We start from the raw sequence: 20,792 nt of genomic DNA on the forward strand, positions 1-20,792 counted from the left end.
TAATTGGATTGGGAAGTATTGTAGTTTTAGACGATGATATAACCTTTGGACTAGAGAAAGGTACATAATTTTAGGTGACAAACATTCGAACCAGGAAAAACATAGTGGTCAAACATAATAAAAATATTCCAACATTTTCAGCTTTTGTGCTTAAGAATTTAAAAGGTGATCTTAAACAATCAGGTGGATTGCGGTTTAGTGCTAAATCAAGTGAGCTTTTTCCATAGAGACACAAGCTCAATCCTGGTGAAGAACATATTGCTGCATTAATGCTGCCAATTTATACACAAGGAAAAGTGCAAGCTCTGGGTGAATTTGATGGAATAAATAACCCAGTAGCAGATTTGTAGCCAAAGATCATTGGATTGAGAACATAATATATAAAGGTGTTACATCCTCTTGTCAAAAAATGGGTTAAGCTGCCCCCAAAACGGTGATCTTAAAAACAAAATGCTTAGACTTGTTGAGGCTGATAAAAAAACATATTTCTCTTCTTGATGAGACAAGAACAAGTGCTCTTTAGTGGAATTTCAAAGATGTGTTTAGCATTGAATGCCAAGGAACAGTAGGCAATGGTAAAATTAGACAAGGAAAAATAAAATTAGGGGTAAAATTAAAAATAGTCGGGGCTTGAGAGGACAAAGAAGTTGTAGTAAAGGGTATTCTCCATGTCTATTTATTTTAATTTTTCATGTCTATCAACACAGATCATATTTGATATGCAATGCAATGAAAACAAAAACAAAATTAGAATGTGTTTATTTAATTCTTTTGCAACAAATTTTAAAAAATTACATGCACATATTTCAAATCAGAATTGCATGCCTAAGCCTTATACTATATAAAGAATAAGAATAATTTTAAAATTCTCTTCTTTTTAAACAGATTGCCATGTATTAGGTTTTCAAGACAGAAGAAAGCCTTGAACAGTTTCAGCATTTTGCATTTCTTTAACTTCGGCAATTGGATTGAGAAATAAAATTTCAAAGAATGGTATATCCACTACAGCTCTTGGAATATCTTCTCAAACATCTATTCTTCGAATCTTGTTGTTATCTCTTTTGATGCCCTGAATTACTCTCTTAACTTGGAGACATGTTTCCTTGATATTCGGGAAATATAAAGCATTCTGTCATTCTTCAAGATGAGATAATTCAAGCATTGAAACAAGACACTCAGCCCACAACCAGTCAGAAGAGTGATAACAACCCAAACTTTTTCTGGTTTCCAAGTACTGCTTCCTTTCAGCATCTTAGTAATCCAACATATTGTCCAATTTTTTCTGCTCGTTGACGAGTTTTCTGTTCCTTAACAAACCTCCTTTTCTGTTTGTCCTCCTGGTCATGTGAAGGAGAGTGTGAATGCCTTGAACGAAGTTCAGCTGCCTGACACTGCAAAAAATAGCATTAACCTTATTTCAGTGTACCAAATAAATTATATTTGACAATTGAGCCACAACCTAGATAAAATATGAAAGCTTTAAAAAACAACATTTTTGGTTTTTAAGCTGATTTTCTTAACTAATATTACTGTAATTTCCACCTAAAGCGATTTCAAGTTTTGGGGTATGTTGACACCTTAAATAGGATCAGCTGCATGCAACTGTAACATGAACTATTTTCAATGTCCAGATCAATAAATTGTTCTTCCTTGGAAAATAACTCAAGAAAATCCTTGGCACTTGCCTTCATGCCAATGACAATACCCAATGTAAAGTGGGTGGTGACTGAGTTCCAAGCACCTTGTCTCCATGGAATCAAAAAAGAGTCAAATCCATGACCTCCCCTACATCCAGGGAGAGATCTCACATCTGTCTGATAACTGCTTGAGCTAACCCTTGTGGCTATTTTTTTTCATGTAATGCATTTCCTGGCACTTACCCTCATCCTTGGGATGTACCCAGGGTAAACTGGATTCTATATATAATATAAGCTCGAAGTTTTGCCATGACATCGTCGGAATAGAACATGGGTGGGGAAGATAACACTCCACACAACCACTTGAGCTAGACACAACTCACAGATTAATAAAATTTATGATGCTTCCATCTAAATAAGAAGTCAATATTTCAGGAATGTAATTCTATGCTCCAAGCCAACTTCTTCAAAATTGGCATGCCTGCAATTTCTAGCTTCAGTTGATATGGCAATTCAAATTTGCCAGTGGGTTGTTATCCTAAAAGGGTTTGTGAATATCCTGGAGGTCATGGGGCGGGAGCTGAGTTTACAATTCTTCCAGATAACTGAGTCGACATATAAGCAGCACTTGCCCAATAATAAGGTTTAGGCCAAAAGTTGAGATTTTTACAATATAATAGGAATATATGAACCAGCTCATAGAACAATAAATCAAATTTTTAAATGCAAATATATGGAGCTGGAGTTCCACAGATTGGGGCCACCACCCTTGAAAATGAATACTAGAAGCAAAAAAAGTGCATCCTCCAAATGACTACAAAGAAAACGATCAGAGGATACTTTCAGATAAGATATCTAGTTGAGCCCAAGAATCTCCCGTGTTGAAGTAAATATTTGTGGAAATTTGGTTTGGTATTTTAAAGCAGATGTCTAGTGGCTAAATTTCTTGGACCTCATATTCAGCACAGAGGATGAAAATATTGGCCAAAGACTTCACAATTTGAGAAACTGGAATAAGAGGTCCAAAAATTTCATTATATATCATAGAGGTCCTTTTTCAATAGCACAGTAGGGCACAACTTTAAAACTGTAGTCCCACTCTACCCCCATGAAGCAGGCACAACCAAGGAACTGTTGCCACAAAATCTAGCAGGTCCAGAGAAAGGCTTCACTGGGCGAGGGGCCAGACCTTATGGAAACAATGAGGAAGGGTTGCCACTGTCACCTCAGCAACCTTCCTCTTACTGTTTAGTGGGATTTCAACCACAAGGGAGGCTTCCCTATGCCATCTATAAGGTATTCTAATACTAGGGTTCAAGGTGACTTATTTTTGGAGGTCTAAGGATGGATAGAGGGCTTGGCAGGGCCAAAGATGACCAAGATATTCAAAGCTAGGGTTCAAGCTCTCTAAGGTTAGACCAATGACAAGGCTGCTATAAGTTAGGGTTTGAATGATATTCAATATTAGGGCATGCAATGGCATATAGCAGCCTAAGAAAAACCCTACAAATGATATTCAACAAGAAAGGAACATTGGTTTCCAATAGACACTAGGGCTAACTAAAGCACATAGGTTTTAGGGCTGTTAGATGTGTATAAGCAGCAATAAATTGAGGTGATGTCAGCAATAATAACACAACACTTTAAATAAATTTGCACCAAAAAATGCTAGTGGCTTCCTTAGCAGTCTAGGAGAGAGAAAGTTTAAGAAAATTTTATTTAATTTCAAGGTGACAAAAACACTTCTGGACCAACACATTAACCTACAAGGGCTAATGAAATCTTAATGAAGCTAAATGCCAAGGAAGTACCTTGATGGAGTAAGGGGAGATCCTCTAGGGCATCCATTTCTAAAACCGTAGTTACTATTCTTGTGAGGGGAGAAATCAATAATAAGGTCAGCACACTAGGAGTTTCCTTATAGGCTATGAAAAAACAATTTTACATGCAATTAAGAAGTAAAGTTTCATCAATGAGGCTGTACCTGTGACCTGTCTTCCCCCAATTCTAAAAGTCCATCCTAACCATGCCACAAGGAACACCAAAAAAAAGGAACATCACACCCTGGGGGTAGCTCCAGCTCATATGCTACCTCCCCCACCCTCTGAGTGACATGATAGGGCCCATAGAAGTGGGGTTTGAGCTTCTCGGCGCCCTTCTACTTGAGCATAGACTGCCAATACTGCTAGAGCCTCAAAAATACCAAGTCCCCTACTTCGAACTGCCTCTCAAGTCTACCCTTGTCTGCATAAAGCTTCTGCTAATTTTGGTCCATTTGCAGGTTGTCTTTCAGAGCCCTTAAGATATCTTGGCTTTCTTGTATCGAATCCTTGGCCCTTGGGGCCTTGCTGTCTCCAAACATAATGTTAGCAAAAGATAACACATCATAACCATATAGAGCTCAGAATGGCGACATACCTATAAACATGTGACGCCTAGTGTTGTAGCAGTATTCACTCAAGTGCAGCCACCCTATCCACACTATCTGCTGCCCTGTCACATAGTTACACAAGTAGCCCTCTAGCCACTTGTTAACTATCTCTATCTGTCCACCTGTCTGAGGGTGGTAACTGGTACTTGGGGTGAGCTCAATACCCACCAACCGGAATAGCTCCTGCCAAAATCCACCCATGAACCTACTATCTCGGTCACTGACAATGGTCTTTGGGAGACCATGTAGCCGAAACACCTCCCTAAAAAACAATTCGGCCACTTGTGAGGTCGAGTATCAAGCTGGAATGGCAAAGAAGTGAGCGTACTCCATCAAGTGGTCCACCACTACATAGATGCAGTCTTTCTTTGTACTATGGGCAACCCGGTAATGAAATCCATCGATATGCTCTCCCATTTCCCCTCCAGAATGGGAAGCAGCTGCAATAGGCCCGCGGGGTGTGTCTGCTCTCCCTTGTTCCGCTGGCATGTGTCACACTCCCAGATATGCCTCAAAACATCATCCTTGAGGCCCTTCCACACAAAGCGCTCCCTGATGGCCCGGTATGTCTTTGTGAACCCTTGGTGCCTTGCTAATGGTGAATCATGAGCGGCCTGTAGAATCTTCTCCCTCAGCAAGAGTGGGGTACCAAATAGATCCGGTCTCAATAGTAGATCACCTCGTTCATCACCCGATACTGATCATCTGTCACCAACCAATCAAGGATCTCAAATGCAAACTTGTCCTTGGAGTACTCCACTAATAATTGCGCCCTCCAATCCGGGGTGATGCTCATCAAGAAAAGAGTGGTTGGCCTCCTCGACAACACATCAACCACTATGTTGTGCTTCCCTTTAACATATTCAATGTCAGAGTCATATGCTTGGAGTTTTCTCACACACTTTTGCTGCCTCTCTTGCAGCTGTTTCTGCTCCAAAAAGAACCTGACACTGTTGTGGTCGGTCTTGACTTTAAATCTGTTCCCCACCAAATATTGCCGGAACTTGGCCAACGCATGCATGATGGCTATCATCTACTTATCATAGATGGAGTATAGTAGCTCATGGGGTAGCAACTTCCAACTCTCAAACGCTATGGGGTGGCCCCCTGCATCAACACGCCCCCCCACACCCACTCCTAATGCATCACACTCCAACACGAAAGGCTGAGTGAAGTCAGGAAGTGCCAACACCGGATAACTACTCATGACCTCCTTGACGCGATCAAAGGCCTCCTACGCTGTAGCGTTTCACTCAAAGGCCCCCTTCTTCGTCAAGTTTGTGAGGGGTGCGGCTAATTGGGAGAAACACTTCACAAACTTCCTGTAATAAGTGCAAATGCCCACGAAACCCCTCAGCTCAGTCACATTCGAAGGCTCTGGCCAATCATGGATATCCCTGATCTTCTCCTCATGTATTCTGACACCATCCTCCCTAATGATGTGCCCTAGGTAGAGCATCTCAGTCAGCCCAAACTCGCACTTGGACAGTTTGGCATAGAACTGTTGCTCCTCTAGAATGCACAATACTGTCTCAAGGCGCTGCAAATGATCTTCCCATGTCCCATTGTAAATTAGTATGTCATCAAAGAACACCAGTATGAACTTCCTCAACTGCCCATGGAACACGTGGTTCATCCATGAATGGAATGTCCTTGGTGTGTTGGTCAGTGCGAAGGGCATAACCAGGAACTTGAAGAGCCCATAATGGCACCGAAATGCTGTCTTCGGGACATCTTGGTCCCTCACCTAGATCTGATGGTACCTCGACCACAGAAAAATCTTCGAGAAGAACTTATTTCCCTTCAACTCATCCATCAACTCATCTATACAGGGAATGGGGTAGCAGTTCTTCAGTGTCTTCTTGTTGAGGGCCAAGTAATTGATGCACATCCATAAGGACCCATCCTTCTTCTTCACCAGCACCACTGATGAGGCAAAAGGACGAGCGTTGGGCCTGATGTGCCCAAGTGCCAATAGCTCATGGATGGCCTTCTCGATCTCATCCCGATACGCCTTGGGATGTCGATAAGGGGTGGTGATGATGGCCTGCACCCTTGGTTCCAACTCGATAGTGTGCTCAAATCCCCGGTTAGGTGGTTGACCCAGTGGTATGTCCCCAAATACAACTGGATACCTGTCAATAATAGCCTGTATCTCCAGATGGGGTGGCTTGGGCTTTCCCCCAGCCTCTGAGATCCTCAACTCCACAACCCACTCAATGTCTCCATGTCTCAAGTCAGCCTCCATCTCGTGGGCCGAAACAGTCTGTGGTGGGTATGAGTTGTGAAAATTCCACAAGAGGAACCCCTACTGCAACAAACTGATGTTACTACTCCTACTTGTTAATTCATGCAAGTTATTTACTGTGCTCTATGGTAAATATCGAAGCAAATACATCTGTAGCCTTCACTTAATTAACATATATGCGGAAACAAAATACTGAGAAAGAAAGAAAAATACATCACATAGGACACAATTATTTTTGGACAAACAGTCCCTGGAAAAATCCAATGCGGGAAAACCGATGCGGCTGCTCTAAGGGTTTTATATTATTAAGCAGTAGCAAATTCTGAATACATCTCTGAATACCTCACAAGGTTATTCAGTTATAGAGAGAAATACTAGCAGAAAGATTTGTGAGATTACATCACACAATCACTGAGAAAATCCCAGCTGATCCAAAATACTTAATGAATGGCCTCTGGCAGGCACTACGCTGCTTTGCACAGTCCTCATGTAGGCTCTGCGTCAACCTCTGTAGGCTCTGCGTCACTCAGTTTGCTGATTGATTTGCTGCCTGGAGTCTTTGCTCTCAGCCTCCCGGTCTCACACCCCGACTCCCGGCTTCTAAAACCGACTCTCCTCAGCAAAATCTCGGATTCTCTCTCACCCTCTGCATGGCCCTGCGCCAGCCTCTGCATCTGGGCCACTAAATCACTCTCTGCCTCTCTCTGCTGATGATTCTCTGACTGAGAAAATCTCTCTGGAAGCTATCCTTGCCCCTCAACTGCAAGAAATCTCCTCAATGGAATTTTCCTTTTAAGAACTTCTCACTTCAGAAAATCGATTTCTTGAGCTCTCTTTGTGTTTTCCAAATGACCCTTAAGCCCCTTCTTATATCTTCCTGTTGGACAACCAACTACCTAGATTACATCTTAATCAAAGGCTCAGATCGTTTTGGCTTGATCTGTGGTTTTTTCTAGAAGTTTCACCCATGATTAGATTAATACCCATTAATATTTTAATTTTCCCAAGTTTAGACTTAGGAACCCCATTAAAAATATTAATTATTTTAATAAAATCACTTCTGGGTGGAATTTCCCAAAACAGTTTTTGGGTTCTTTGGTGTTGATTTGGGCTAGTATCGGATGTGTTCTAGCCACGAAAATTGGTGGAGTGGCTAAAGCACATGAGATCTCCAAGACCCAGAAATGGTTTGGGAAGAATCTAACTAGTTTGAGAGATATTAAAATAATTAATATTTTTAATGGAGTTCCTAAGTCTAAACTTAGGAAAATAAAATATTAATGTGAATTAATATAAAATTAAGTTAGAATGGTCCAAAAGTTATGGATAAAGCCAGATATAATCTTAGTCATTGATTAGGGACTTAATCTCGGTTGTTGAATCGTCAATGAGAAAAGTATAAGAAGAGGCTTGAGGGTCAGTTGAACAACACACCAAGTTGATCAAGAATTTGATTTTCTGGGGCAGGGCTTGCTGAGGAAATCGAAGGAGTGATCAGAGTTGCAGTTGAGGGGCAGTGAATACAGTAGCAAAGAGGCAGAGATAGCACTGGGAGCATTAGCACAGAAGCTGGGAGAGGGTTGATGCAGAGCCAGCTAGAGGCCACGCAGAGGCAGCGAAAGGCCACGCAGAGGCAGCCAAGAATTGTGCAGAGCTAGAGGAGGGCTAGCGTGGGAGATGCAGAGGCTCCAGAGGCTGACGCAAAGCCCCGAGAGGTTGACCCAGACCCTAGAGGCTGACGCTGGGAGATTTCGTGGGGCAAATTGGAGCTGGAGGGTTGGATATGGTGACATAGTCCCTATTAGGGTGACAGAGAGCAGCAGAAGTGTTGCAGTGTTGTTGTGGGATCGTTCCTTTGGTGATTTAGCCAAAATATCTGTCTCCGACTGAGAGGTACTACTGCCGAGGGCATTCTCTATTGGGTGAGCCATTTCTGGCACCCAGATTGTATTCTAAAACTGCTTAATAATAAAACCCTCTGATAGCTGCATCAGTTTTCCCGCATTGGGTTTTTCCAGGGACATTAGTCCAAAAATAACAGTGTCACTTGTGTGCTTGTTTCTTTTAGTTGATGATCTGTATGTGTTGATACTGTACTTGTATTTATTTTCAGTATTTACATGGTAAATAACTTGTTAAGTAACTGAACAAGTAGGAAGAAATAAATCAGATTGTACAGGAAGAGTTTCTAACAGATAGACTTAGAAATTCCAACACGGTATCAGAGGCAGGTTGCAGATCACAGGATAACTAAAGGCATCAGCCGAGCAGAGCAGAAGCAGTGGAAACAACTATCCCGAGTGACAGAAGTTGTTCCTAGCAGAATGCAGCCAGAAAGGGGTGACGCAGAGAGCCTGCATCATCAGTTCGAGTCAGGAGGAGGATCAACACTAAGGCAGAGAGGAGCAGACCTAACCTACACAGTGCCTGGTCATCTTTCTCAGCCAGGAAGGATCGAAGCTATGGCCAGGAGGTGTAGATTATGCTAGTGATGGGATTGCGCAGAGCCTAAAGGCTTTAACCTTCAGACTGCTGGGGCATAGGAGGCTGTGGGTAAGTTGTAGAGTGAAGCTGGTGGGGTACTGTGGTTAGAACAGTACCTAATAGGGAAAGACCAAGGAGGAGGGAGTTGTTGCCGAGGATTGGCAGAGGGATTTCCAGAAGGGAAATCAAGGCTCAAAGGGAGTCAAACCAAGAACTTCTAGACGGGAAGTAGAGAGACTTGAAAGAGTCGAAAGAGGAGCAGCGAAATGGTAGTGAATGGGCTAAGAGATTAGGGTAGACTGGACGAAGCTTCTGTTGGGTCCCTATAATACTAGTGATTACCCCATTACTATTGTAGTTATACCCCTTATTTATATTGTTGTGCCCCTATTACCCACATATTGTTATTTCTGTGCCCCTTAGAATTCCTCTATTATTATTTTTGTGGCTTTATATTATTATTGTTAGGTCGGCTGGATTATATTGTGACTCCTTAGACTCCTATATATAGAAAGGAGGTTTTGTCATTTGTATCATCTAAGAATTGTTCATTTATGTAATGTAAAGGAGGTTGCCCCCTCGAAGAGGCTGAATTCTAAGGCGTTGATCTTTCTTTTCTATCTTTTCTTGAGCTGGTTTCATAACATTTGGTATCAGAGCTTTGGATTCTAGGGTTTCGCTGCTCCAAACAGGTCATCATGGCATTTTCGCTATAACTTTTTTTCTGTGACGTTTCAGAAGTCGCAAAAAAAACCCATTTGAGAAGAAATCGCGCTGAACCTTGGGTCCGAATTTCAGAGTTTTTCGCGCGATATTTTCGGAGATATGATCTGAGGAAGTTGGTCTTTTTGCAGACTCCTGAATTACATTCAAAACAGGTGACCTGGGGAAAATCGTCATAACTTTCTTTCTGAGCATCGGATTGAAATTTCGTAAGAAGGTACAGAAAGAGGACGGACTGTAGTTTTCTTTTATATATTTTTCAGAGTCAAAGGTTGAAACAGTGACATGTGGCACGTCATACAAGTTCGCTCTACTGAACTAGTCTATAATCAAGTCACTGTGGGAGATTTCGCATAACTCTTCCTTGGAGAATCCAATTTGGGTCAGACTTGTGGCATTGGAAAGAGGACACAGAGGGCTACTACAGGTCACAAATTCAGAACTAGATAATCAGAAAGTACAGAGATACATCAGAGGCAATATCGAGCTCCTACAAAGTGAAAAAAGGTGTGTAGATTTTCTTTAATTTTTGCTTAAGCTTGGTTTGAAAATTTATTTTGAAGGAATTCAAAGGGCATAGTAGAGAATTATTATCGGTAACTGATGCCCCGAGGAAAGAAAATGCAAACACCTAGTAAGGAACCTGAAAGCTCTAGCATGACTCATGAAGAAGAAGAAGAAATGCTACATGATATATCAAAATTACAAGAACAAGTGCAACAAGTGTCACTTGCACAAAAAGCAACAGAATCTAAAATGGATGGTTTAAGGAAAGGTGTAGAAGCTAAGATGGATGGTTTAAAGAAAGGTGTAGAAGCTAAGATGGATGGCATGGAAGCTAAGGTGAATGGCATGGACGCTAAAATTGATGGCATGGATGATAAGATGGATAAGTTGCTACAAGAAATAGTCACTAAGGGTGAAAGAGTAGTAAAGGAAACTCATGATGAGAACAAAAGAAATGTTAATCATGATTCCATAGACTCTAATGTTGGATCGAAGACTCACCATGTTCCAAAAATCGATATGAGGAAGTTTGATGGCAAGGATCCCGCCACATGGATATTACAGATGGAGCAATTCTTCGATCTCAATAATGTGCAAAACACACAAAAGGTACGTATGGCAACTTTATATTTGGAACCAAATCAGTTTGTATGGTATCAATGGCTTTGTTCTCGTAAACAATTTATCACTTGGGCAATTTTTACGGAAGAATTGATAGCACATTATGAGGATACAAAAAGCAACACTTTTTTTAGCCAATTGATAAGTCTCAAACAAAAGGGTTCAATAATGGAGCACATTGAGGAGTTCCAAAAATTGAACATAAGGGTAAAAGATATTCCAGAGGAGCATAGGATTGATGTGTTCATAGGGTCTTTAAAGGATAATATCCAACATGATGTGCGCCTTTGGGAACCTGATTCATTAGAGAAGGCATTCAGGTTAGCAAGAAAAATGGAAAGCAAAATTATGGCAACTAGGAAGCATACCATTCACAACTATAAAGACGGAAGTGTTGTTGCCCATAGTCTTCCACAACCTACAAGGTTGACACCACAACAATTGGAAGAAAAAAGAGCAAAAGGGCTTTGTTACAATTGTGATAGCAAATACACAAAAGGTCATAAGTGTGCTGAGAAGAAATTATTCTACATAGATTGTGAAGAGGAAGAAGAAAAGGAGCAAGAAAGGTCAAAAGAAGAGGATATATTCCAGGAACAAAGCCTAGATGAAGAACAAATAAATCCGACCATATCTTGTAATGCATTGGCGGGAATTACCACTCCTCAAACCATCAAGATAGAAGGACAAATCAAGAAGAAAAAGGTAATAGTGTTGATTGATTCAGGAAGCACCCACAATTTTATTCATTGTAGGGTAGCAAAAGAATTGAATTGCTTCCTATATCCAGCACCAGAGTGTCAAGTGATGATTGCAAATGGAGGAACAATAAATTGTTCTGGAAAGTGCCATAATATCAAGCTATCCATGGGAGAATATGTATTGACTAGCCCAATGCTTTCCATTCCAATGGGAGGTGCTGATGTTGTACTAGGAGTCCAATGGCTACAATCCTTGGGTACAATAGCTTTTAATTTTCAAGAACTTTTCATGAAATTTTCTGTGGAAGGAAAGGAAGTTGAATTAAGGGGTATTGCAGGGAAACCAGGAAAGATAATCAGCTCTAATGGCATGACAAAGCTTCTAAAAAAGGAGCAAAGAGGTGTAATTGCACAATTATGTTCGCTAGATGTTTCCACATTGGAATCATCTATTTCTCCAGATCTCCAAAAAGTCCTGGACAATCATTCCAAGGTATTTGAGACTCCCAAAGGTCTCCCACCTATGCGTGATCATGATCATGCTATTCATCTGATTCCAGGAAGTGTTCCTCCAAACATCAGGCCGTACAGATATCCATATGTCCAAAAAAGTGAAATTGAACGTATGGTTGCAGAAATGCTAGAGGCTGGTATAATTCAACCGAGTCAAAGTTCTTTCTCAGCTCCAGTAGTATTGGTGCACAAGAAGGATGGATCATGGCGCATGTGTCCAGATTATAGGGAGCTCAACAAGCTCACTATTAAAGATAAGTTCCCCATTCCTGTCATTGATGAATTACTGGATGAATTGCATGGATCAATTTACTTCACCAAGTTGGATCTTCGTTCGGGATATCATCAAATCAGAATGAAGATTGAAGACATTCCGAAAACGACATTTAGAACTCATGAGGGTCATTATGAATTTTTGGTCATGCCTTTTGGCCTTACCAATGCACCTTCAACATTTCAAGGTTTGATGAATTCAATTTTCAAACCATTCCTTAGAAAATTTGTGTTAGTATTTTTTGATGATATACTAATCTACAGCAAGTCTTGGAAGGATCATGTTGAACATGTTGACAAGGTGCTACAACTATTGGAGGAGAAACAATTATATGCAAAAAGATCCAAATGTTTCTTTGGAGTCCAGGAGGTGGAATATTTGGGTCATATTGTATCTCATGAAGGAGTTAAGGTAGACCCTAGCAAAATTAAAGCCATTAAGGAATGGAAAATCCCCACATCCATAAAGCATCTGCGAGGATTTCTTGGGTTGACAGGGTATTATCGCAAGTTTGTTAAGAATTATGGGAGAATAGCAGCACCTCTAACAACATTATTGAAGAAAGATTCATTTTCATGGACTCCGGAAGCAACAAAGGCCTTTAAACATCTTAAAGAGGCAATGTGCCAAGCACCGGTCTTAGCTACACCGGACTTCACAAAAACCTTTATTGTGGAATGTGATGCTTCAGGAAATGGAATTGGTGCTGTTCTAATGCAAGATGAAAGACCCATTGCTTTTGAAAGTCGTCCAATCAAGGGAAAGTTTTTAAGCAAAGCTATTTATGAGAAGGAAATGTTGGCAATACTCCATGCACTTAAGAAATGGCGACCCTACCTAATGGGAAGACACTTCAAGGTAAAAACGGATCATGATAGCCTTAAATACTTTTTAGAACAAAGATTATCCTCTGAAGAGCAACAAAAGTGGGTCACAAAGATGTTGGGTTATGACTTTGAAATCATCTACAAAAAAGGGAAGCAAAATGTGGTGGCAGATGCACTCTCAAGAAAGGATGAGGATGTGGAAGCATTGTTGTGTGCCATTTCTATTATCCAACCAGATTGGATAAATGAAGCAAGGGAGGAATGGAAGAATGACGAAGAAGTGTGGGCACTTATTCGAAAGCTACAACAAGATTCCAGTACTTCTGATACATTTAGCTGGCAAAATGATTCGTTATGGTACAAAGATCGCTTATACCTCTGTAAGAATTCCCAGCTAAAACAAAAGATTCTTATGGAATTGCACACTTCTCCCTTAGGAGGGCACTCAGGATTTTTAAAAACTTACCACAGGGTTAAGAAGGAATTTTTTTGGGATGGCCTTAAATCAGATATTCAAAAGTTTGTGGCGGAATGTTTGGTTTGCCAACAAAATAAAGTTGAAACAATTAAGACACCGGGTCTATTACAACCTTTATCCATTCCAAGCCAACGTTGGGAGGAGGTTTCAATGGATTTTATCACAGGTTTACCCAAGTCTGAGGGAAAGAGTGTCATCATGGTGGTAGTTGACAGACTTACCAAGTATGCACACTTTTGTGCATTATCACATCCATTTAAAGCCAGTACAGTTTCTACTGCATTTATGGAAACAGTTCAAAAGCTACATGGAAACCCAAAGATTATTGTAAGTGACAGAGATCCCATTTTCACTGGAAATTTTTGGACAGAATTATTTTCTTGTCTTGGTACTCAGTTAGCTCATAGCTCATCTTATCATCCTCAATCTGATGGGCAAACTGAGATAGTAAACAAATGTTTGGAAGGATATCTTCGTTGCTTTGTATCTGATAAACAGACACAATGGGTCAAATGGTTGCCTCTGGCTGAATGGTGGTATAACACTTCCTTCCATACAGCAACAAAAATGACCCCATTTATGGCACTTTATGGGTATCAACCACCATCCATCACATCATATTTAAGAGAAAATTCTAAGGTTCAGGCAGTGGAACATCACATCGAACATCAACAACAAGTCCTCCAACTCTTAAAGGATAACCTCGTGTTGGCACAAAATAGAATGAAACAACAGGCAGATCAACATCGCAGTGAAAGAAGTTTTGATGTAGGTGATTGGGTATTCCTACGGCTACAACCATATAAGCAAATGTCCCTAAAGCAAGCTAAGAAGGATAATAAATTATCACCAAAGTATTATGGTCCGTACAAGGTGTTGGAAAAGATTGGTACTATGGCATACAAATTGGAGCTTCCTGCAGCTTCTCGATTGCACCCAGTTTTCCATGTTTCATGTTTAAAGAAGGTTATAGGCGACAAGCTCCCAGTTCAAACAATATTGCCAGAACTTGACGAGGAAGGAAAAATTATATTGGAACCGGAAGCAGTCACAGAAACAAGAACTCGACAGCTACGAAATCGATCAATTTCAGAGTATCTTATCAAGTGGAAGAACTTATCCGCTGAAGATTCCACATGGGAGGATGAGAATTTTATGCAGAAGTATCCAGAACTACTCAAGCGTTGAGGACAACACTTTTTTGAAGGAGAGGGGCATGTTGGGTCCCTATAATACTAGTGATTACCCCATTACTATTGTAGTTATACCCCTTATTTATATTGTTGTGCCCCTATTACCCACATATTGTTATTTTTGTGCCCCATAGAATCCCTCTATTGTTATTTTTGTGGCTTTATATTATTATTGTTAGGTCGGCTGGATTATATTGTGACTCCTTAGACTCCTATATATAGAAAGGAGGTTTTGTCATTTGTATCATCCAAGAATTGTTCATTTATGTAATGTAAAGGAGGTTGCCCCCTCGAAGAGGCTGAATTCTAAGGCGTTGATCTTTCTTTTCTATCTTTTCTTGAGCTGGTTTCATAACAGCTTCAAACTTCGTAGTCTGGAAGGCCAGGATCTTGTCCATTTTAGACAGGTATCACATCAAACACTTCGCCTTGAAAACGATAGCGATCCCGGTTGACCCAATTGAAAATGACAAGTACGAGGAGGCAATGGCCAGGGCAAAGTGCGTCATCCTTGATGGTGTCAAGGATCATGTGGTGCCACACATTGCTGAGAAGGAGACGACAAATGAGATGTGGGAGGCCCTAAAGAAATTGTACTAGCATACTTCTGTGCAGAGGAGGATGTTACTTGAAAACCAACTACAGTCATATAAGATGCAGAAGGGAGAGCAGATAGATGTCTTCCTCGGTCGTTTGAAGGAGATCTGTGATCAACTAATTTCCATAGGGGCAACACCGGATCAGGAATTGATGGTGAGGACTGCATTGAACACAGTCTCAAAGGATTGGGAGGTATTTGTCCAAATCATACTAGGTAGGACGAGCCTTCCAGATTGGGAGGAACTGTGGGTGGCTTTTCGTCAAGAAGAGACCAGACAGGTATCCAAGGCGGGGAGTAGCAGAAAAGGGGTCAGAATCAAGAAGGAGGAAGAAGAAGATGCGCCTCTCATATCTACGGGAAAGCACGAGAAAAGAAAGAAGGACCTCTCCAAGGTCAAGTGCTTCCATTGTGGGGAACTAGGTCACTATGCGAACCAGTGTCCTAGGAAGAAGAGCAAGGGAGAGGCTTCTGAGACCAAGGTTGCGCCAGCTAAGGCGGAGAAGGAAGTGGAGACTGATGACGACTATGCCATGAGTGCTCATGCACCTCGAGAGAAGAGGTGGGGAGACATTGAGCTGTAGTCAGACGAACTACAGGCGATGAGGGGCAGGATCCTCGAGGTACCCAACCTCTTGGATTATACCTGGCTACGGGAGCCCCAAAGAGGAGTAGCAGGACTGGTGGATGTCGGTAGAGACAAATGTGGATGGAGCAATAGAGAGGGCTACAATGCAGGAGTCCCAAGACAGCGTGAGGCAACAGTGCGAGAGGCATGGAGTTGTTGCAGCAGGGCAGAGGTCTGTAGAGGGAGCACTTGTAAACGACAGAGGGAGCTTCAGCATCGGGAGTGTTTCTAACCTGACAGAGATGTCAGAGTTGGGAGGATCAGTTACTTACTTTTCAGTAACTAAGTTGCAGTGCAGCAGTGGTAGTGCTATGGGTAGCACGATGCAGCATGATGAGAGGGGATGCAGTGCAGATGCAGCAGTGACAATGGCAGGGCCATGGGCAGCGGCACGGATGTAGAGGGAGCTGCCGTACGGATGCAGCAGTGGCAGTGGCAGGGTCATGGGTAGCAACACATGATGCAGCAGTGCAAAGGATGTTGGGTAGCAGGCCTAGCATCAGCACAGGGACTGATGCCGGATGATATACGTAGTGAGGAGTATAACTAGAGCACAGTCCTCGCTAAGAGGGAGTGTTGATTTGGGGTAGCATCGGATGTGCTTTAGCCACGAAAATTGGTGGAGAGACTAAAGCACATGAGATCTCCAAGACCTAGAAATGGTTTGGGCAGACTCTAATCAGTTTGGGAGATATTAAAATAATTAATATTTTTGATGGACTTCCTAATCTAAACTTAAGAGAAGTAAAATATTAATGTGAATTTATATAAAACTAAGTTAGAATGGTCCAAAAGTCATGGATCAAGCCAAATATAATCTTAGCTATTGATTAGGAGCTTAATCTCGGCCGTTGAATCGTCAATGAGAAAAGTATAAGAAGAGGCTTGAAGGTCAGTTGGAGAACACATCGAGTTGATCAAGAATTTGATTTTTTGGGGCAGGGCTTGTTGAGGAAATCGAAGGAGTAATCAGAGTTGCAGCTGAGGGGCAGTGAATACAGTAGCAGGGAGGCATAGATAGTACTGGGAGCATCATTGCAGAAGCCGGGAGAGGGTTGACGCAGAGCCAACTAAAGGCCACGCAGAGGCAGCGATGAGCTACGCAGAGCTTGAGGGCCAACGTGGGAGACACAGAGGCTCCAGAGGCTGACGTAGTGCCCTGAGAGGTTGACGCTGGGCCAAATAGGCTGATGCTGGGCCAGAGAGGCTGACACAGACCCTATAGGATGACGCTGGGAGATTTCGTGGGGCAGATTAGAGCTGGAGAGCTGGATAGGGTGACGTAGTCCCTATTAGGGTAACAGAGAGCAACAAAAGTGCTGCAGTGTTGCTGTGGGATCTGTTAGAGTCGGTCTTGTTGCCCTCCATCAGCGATCAAAACTCTTTGCATTTGCATAGGTAGGTGTCTCATCAGTGTCAATTTTTGCATCCCATTAGGCATGCCATAACCCTGATGGAGGAGCTGGTGTGTTTATACCCCTCTTGGCATTGCTGGCTCAGGTCATTTCAGTCATTAAGTTCTTTCAGGCTTGTCCTGTCTTGTCTTGAGGTCAATTTCCTAGGTCTAGGGTTTTGGTCAAATATGTTTACAAGGTCATGTTTCTGAAGGTCAATAAGTGTTCAGCAAGCCAGAGGGATGATTGTAAAGATGTTTCTTCGAGATTTTTTATCTTGTACAGTTAATTTTCACCTTGGATTTAAAAACTCTGTTTTTAAAGCCATGGTCATTTTTCAAATTTTTGTAAAAAGTGATGAAATTTCAAAAGACTTCAGCAGACAGTATGCAACCCTGGTCCCCTTGCCAAGATCCCTCAGATGATCTTCCTGCAAAAAGAATCAAGTCAAAGCACTAAATGAGTCGATTTCAGGACAAAGGAAACCAAAAAGTCAGTTTTATAAAATATCAAAGAGAAACATTAGAAAGTGGGTTTGAACATGAAATTTATTCAAATGAAACCTATAAAGACCCAATCTCCCTCCTTTTACTCTCATTGTGCATCCAAGACACTTGCAAGAGAGATTGGGCGAACATCCAAGCGATTTGAGTGAAGACTGGTCGAAATTAGGAGCAGGACAGGCGCGCGACCCGTTAGGTGCGCGCGACCCGTCAGAACTCAACCTGCAGTGTATTTTCACAACGGGCGCGACCCGTCAAGCGCGCGCGACCCGTTGGGCGAGGTTCGCGACCCGTCAAGCAACCTCCCTCCCAACTCATTTCAAATTTGCTCAAGCACCCTCTAAATCATCAAATTGCTTGAGGTAGGTTCTCTAAACTTGGAAATGGTTGCTGGTTATGTTGAAAGACATCATGAGTGTGTTTTTAATGATCAAATTGTGCAAGAGAAAACGCTCCATATGGCTGTATAGTAAATTTGTAAAAAGATGCTAGGGTTTATTGTTGTTTCATTGTTTTTCCCCTTGTAATTATTCTCTTCATTCCCATTTCATTTTCCCTATATTTCCATGTCAATTTTCCTTTTAAATTTGTAGAGAAAATAAACCCTACCCCTTTTCCCTTTAAAAATAAAAAATCACATCCTAACCCTATCTCTCCTTATGCCCATGTAAACATATGAATTTGATGATGTATATGCAATGATGTTTGCAGTGTATTTCCCTAAATTCCCTGTTGTATACGTGTGTTCCCATTTTCCTTGTAAAAATGTCCCTCCCCTAACAGTTCCCTCATGTTCCTTGTCCCTTTGAAACAGCATATAAATCAACTTTTTACAGGCAGAAACAGCAGCACAGTTTGTCCACTTTGTTCCTTAAACAATGTCAGAAACCGAAACTTATGAGCAAAGTGATGACCAGTCATTAGCTTCAGAGATTGAGGTACAGAGGAGGCCTCATAAGGGTGGAAAGGGTGGACATCATAGGCGAGAGGAGCCCACCTCTTTAGCAGAGTTACAGGCTTGTCCTATGGCAGTCACATGTTTCCAGTATATGTCTTGTTATGAGTTTTGTGAGAGGATCTCTCGGATTCAGCACCACAGAGAGTTGGCTCGCCTATTTGTTTTACACTTGCATGATGGACATGTCAACCTTGCAGGGGTGGACTTTACATTGACACCCGAGGTGATCTCACATGCCACAGGGATACCTAATGTTGGGGAGGTGTGGAATAAGCGCAAGGTGTTGGATAGTGTTCACTTTGAGCCTTTTGTCCGGCCACCATTCATGAGACATTTGGCAGGTGTGTTTCCATTCAGGTTTCTCAGGAGCAAGTATGCTCCCATGATGAGGCTCATCATGCACTATTTTACCTGTGAGGGCAGATTTTCATAGGTATATTCATACCATATTCGCCTCTTGATGCACTTTACCCGAGTGAGGATGATGAACATCCCTGTTTTCTTCTATTAGAACATTTAGAGGATGGTGCCCATGTTACAGAGGAAGAGCCCGGCACAGCAGTATAGGAGCCTGTACCATTATGGTTTGATTCAGCTTGTAGTATTGCATCAGTTGGCTCAGCAGGGCATCTCATGGGAGGATTTCATCTCTCGTGAGCTTTTCACAGCACCATCACCGCCACATCCTAAGGTTATTCATGAGGAGGGAGGACCATCACAGCAGCATGACATCCCTGTCACTAGACATGTCAGCTCCTCACCTCTGGTTACCTATCAGAAAGGCCCGAGGGCCTTATTTGTAGTAGCGCGGCGAGTACTATCTCCACAGCAGGTGGAAGGGGTCTCGCCTTCATCATCAGCTCAGCAAGTGTTATCTCCACATCAGGTGGAAGGGGCCTCGCTCTGTTCAGCAGCACAGGCAGCACAGAGGGGCAAGCAGCCCAAGATTGATGAGGGGCCATCAGGAGTTCCAGATATTGAGCTTGTTGATCTTGAGGCCATTTCTCCGAGCCAAGAGGCAAAGGAGGTCATTCAGCACCTTAGAGCTGAAAATGAGGTATTGCAAAAGAGACTAGAAGGTGCACAATGGACAATCTCATACCTGGAGCAGCGCAACAAACAGTTGGAGGATGAGAAAGCACTTGATGAGCTGTGGAGGATTCGTAGTGACCGAATCTTGAACCGAAGAAGACCCGGTGACCCATTGCCCGCTGACCGAGAGTCCATGCTCATCCAGGTAAATGCACACTTGGAGAGGCTGTTGGCTAAGGCCAACCAAGAGAAGAAATTGCTGAGGAACATGAAAAACCATTACTGGGCAAGAATGCATGTGTGCAAGGCAAAGATGAAGATGTTTCAAAGGCGGTTGACCGAGGCACTAAAACGGAGAAAGAGGCCAAATCCCCTCCGTATCTTGGCTGAGGCTTCACTCAAGGATCAAGGAACTAAATAGCCTAGCCACAGCACAAATCCCAAAATTTTTTGAGAATTTTGGATGAATTTTGGCATTTTCAGGCAATTTGCAGGTTTTTCCCATTAATGGGTCTCACCCCCTGCGCGACCCTTCATCATGGCAACTCCTTTTGACCAAAACTCAGCATTTCCAGATTTGTCATGCAAAGTTACACATGCTCATGGATGGACTTGAGATTTGGTGAAGTTTTGGGCCTCCAGAAAGTCAAAAAACTAGCAAAAATTGACTTTCTGCCACTTTTTTGAACTGCAGAAAGCAGTCTTGGGAGATTTGATTTTTGACAGGGCAAATGAACTCCAAATTCAAAAATTCCAGTTGGGTTGGAAAGTAGACTCACAGACCTTTCCAACAAGCCTACTTTTGCTCAATTTGGCCACCTGCAAGTGCCCCAAAAGTGGTGCCAAAGGCGCGCGACCCGTCAGGCAGTTTTTTCAAAAATGCACTGTACAGCTCAGAAAACGCAGATTTGACTCAGTTTGACTTTTTGGGGTGAATTATGATTCTCTTTGATGTAATTATTGTACTTTTGAGACACTTTTACTCTTATGTAACACTTCTAGAAGATTCATTCATGAAAAGGGTAAATATTAAATGAATGAA

The 20,792-nt window shown here is 42.1% G+C and overlaps 1 protein-coding gene across 1 annotated transcript in view; it reads right to left on the reverse strand.

Moving 5' to 3' along the window:
* Nucleotides 1-802: 802 nt before the first annotated feature.
* The window catches only part of LOC149220577 (uncharacterized), a 529,656-nt gene continuing 509,666 nt past the window's right edge, over nt 803-20,792 (reverse strand). The window contains exon 33 of the mRNA XM_089384824.1: nt 803-1,391. Coding sequence (XP_089240950.1) covers nt 1,245-1,391 — 147 coding nt within the window. The 3' untranslated portion in view covers nt 803-1,244. The remainder of the gene's footprint in view (nt 1,392-20,792) is intronic.

Source organism: Pinus tabuliformis, chromosome Q (assembly GCF_031772625.1).
Source record: "Pinus tabuliformis cultivar Carrire ecotype Pingquan chromosome Q, CPIR1, whole genome shotgun sequence".
Classification (NCBI taxonomy): domain Eukaryota; kingdom Viridiplantae; phylum Streptophyta; class Pinopsida; order Pinales; family Pinaceae; genus Pinus; species Pinus tabuliformis.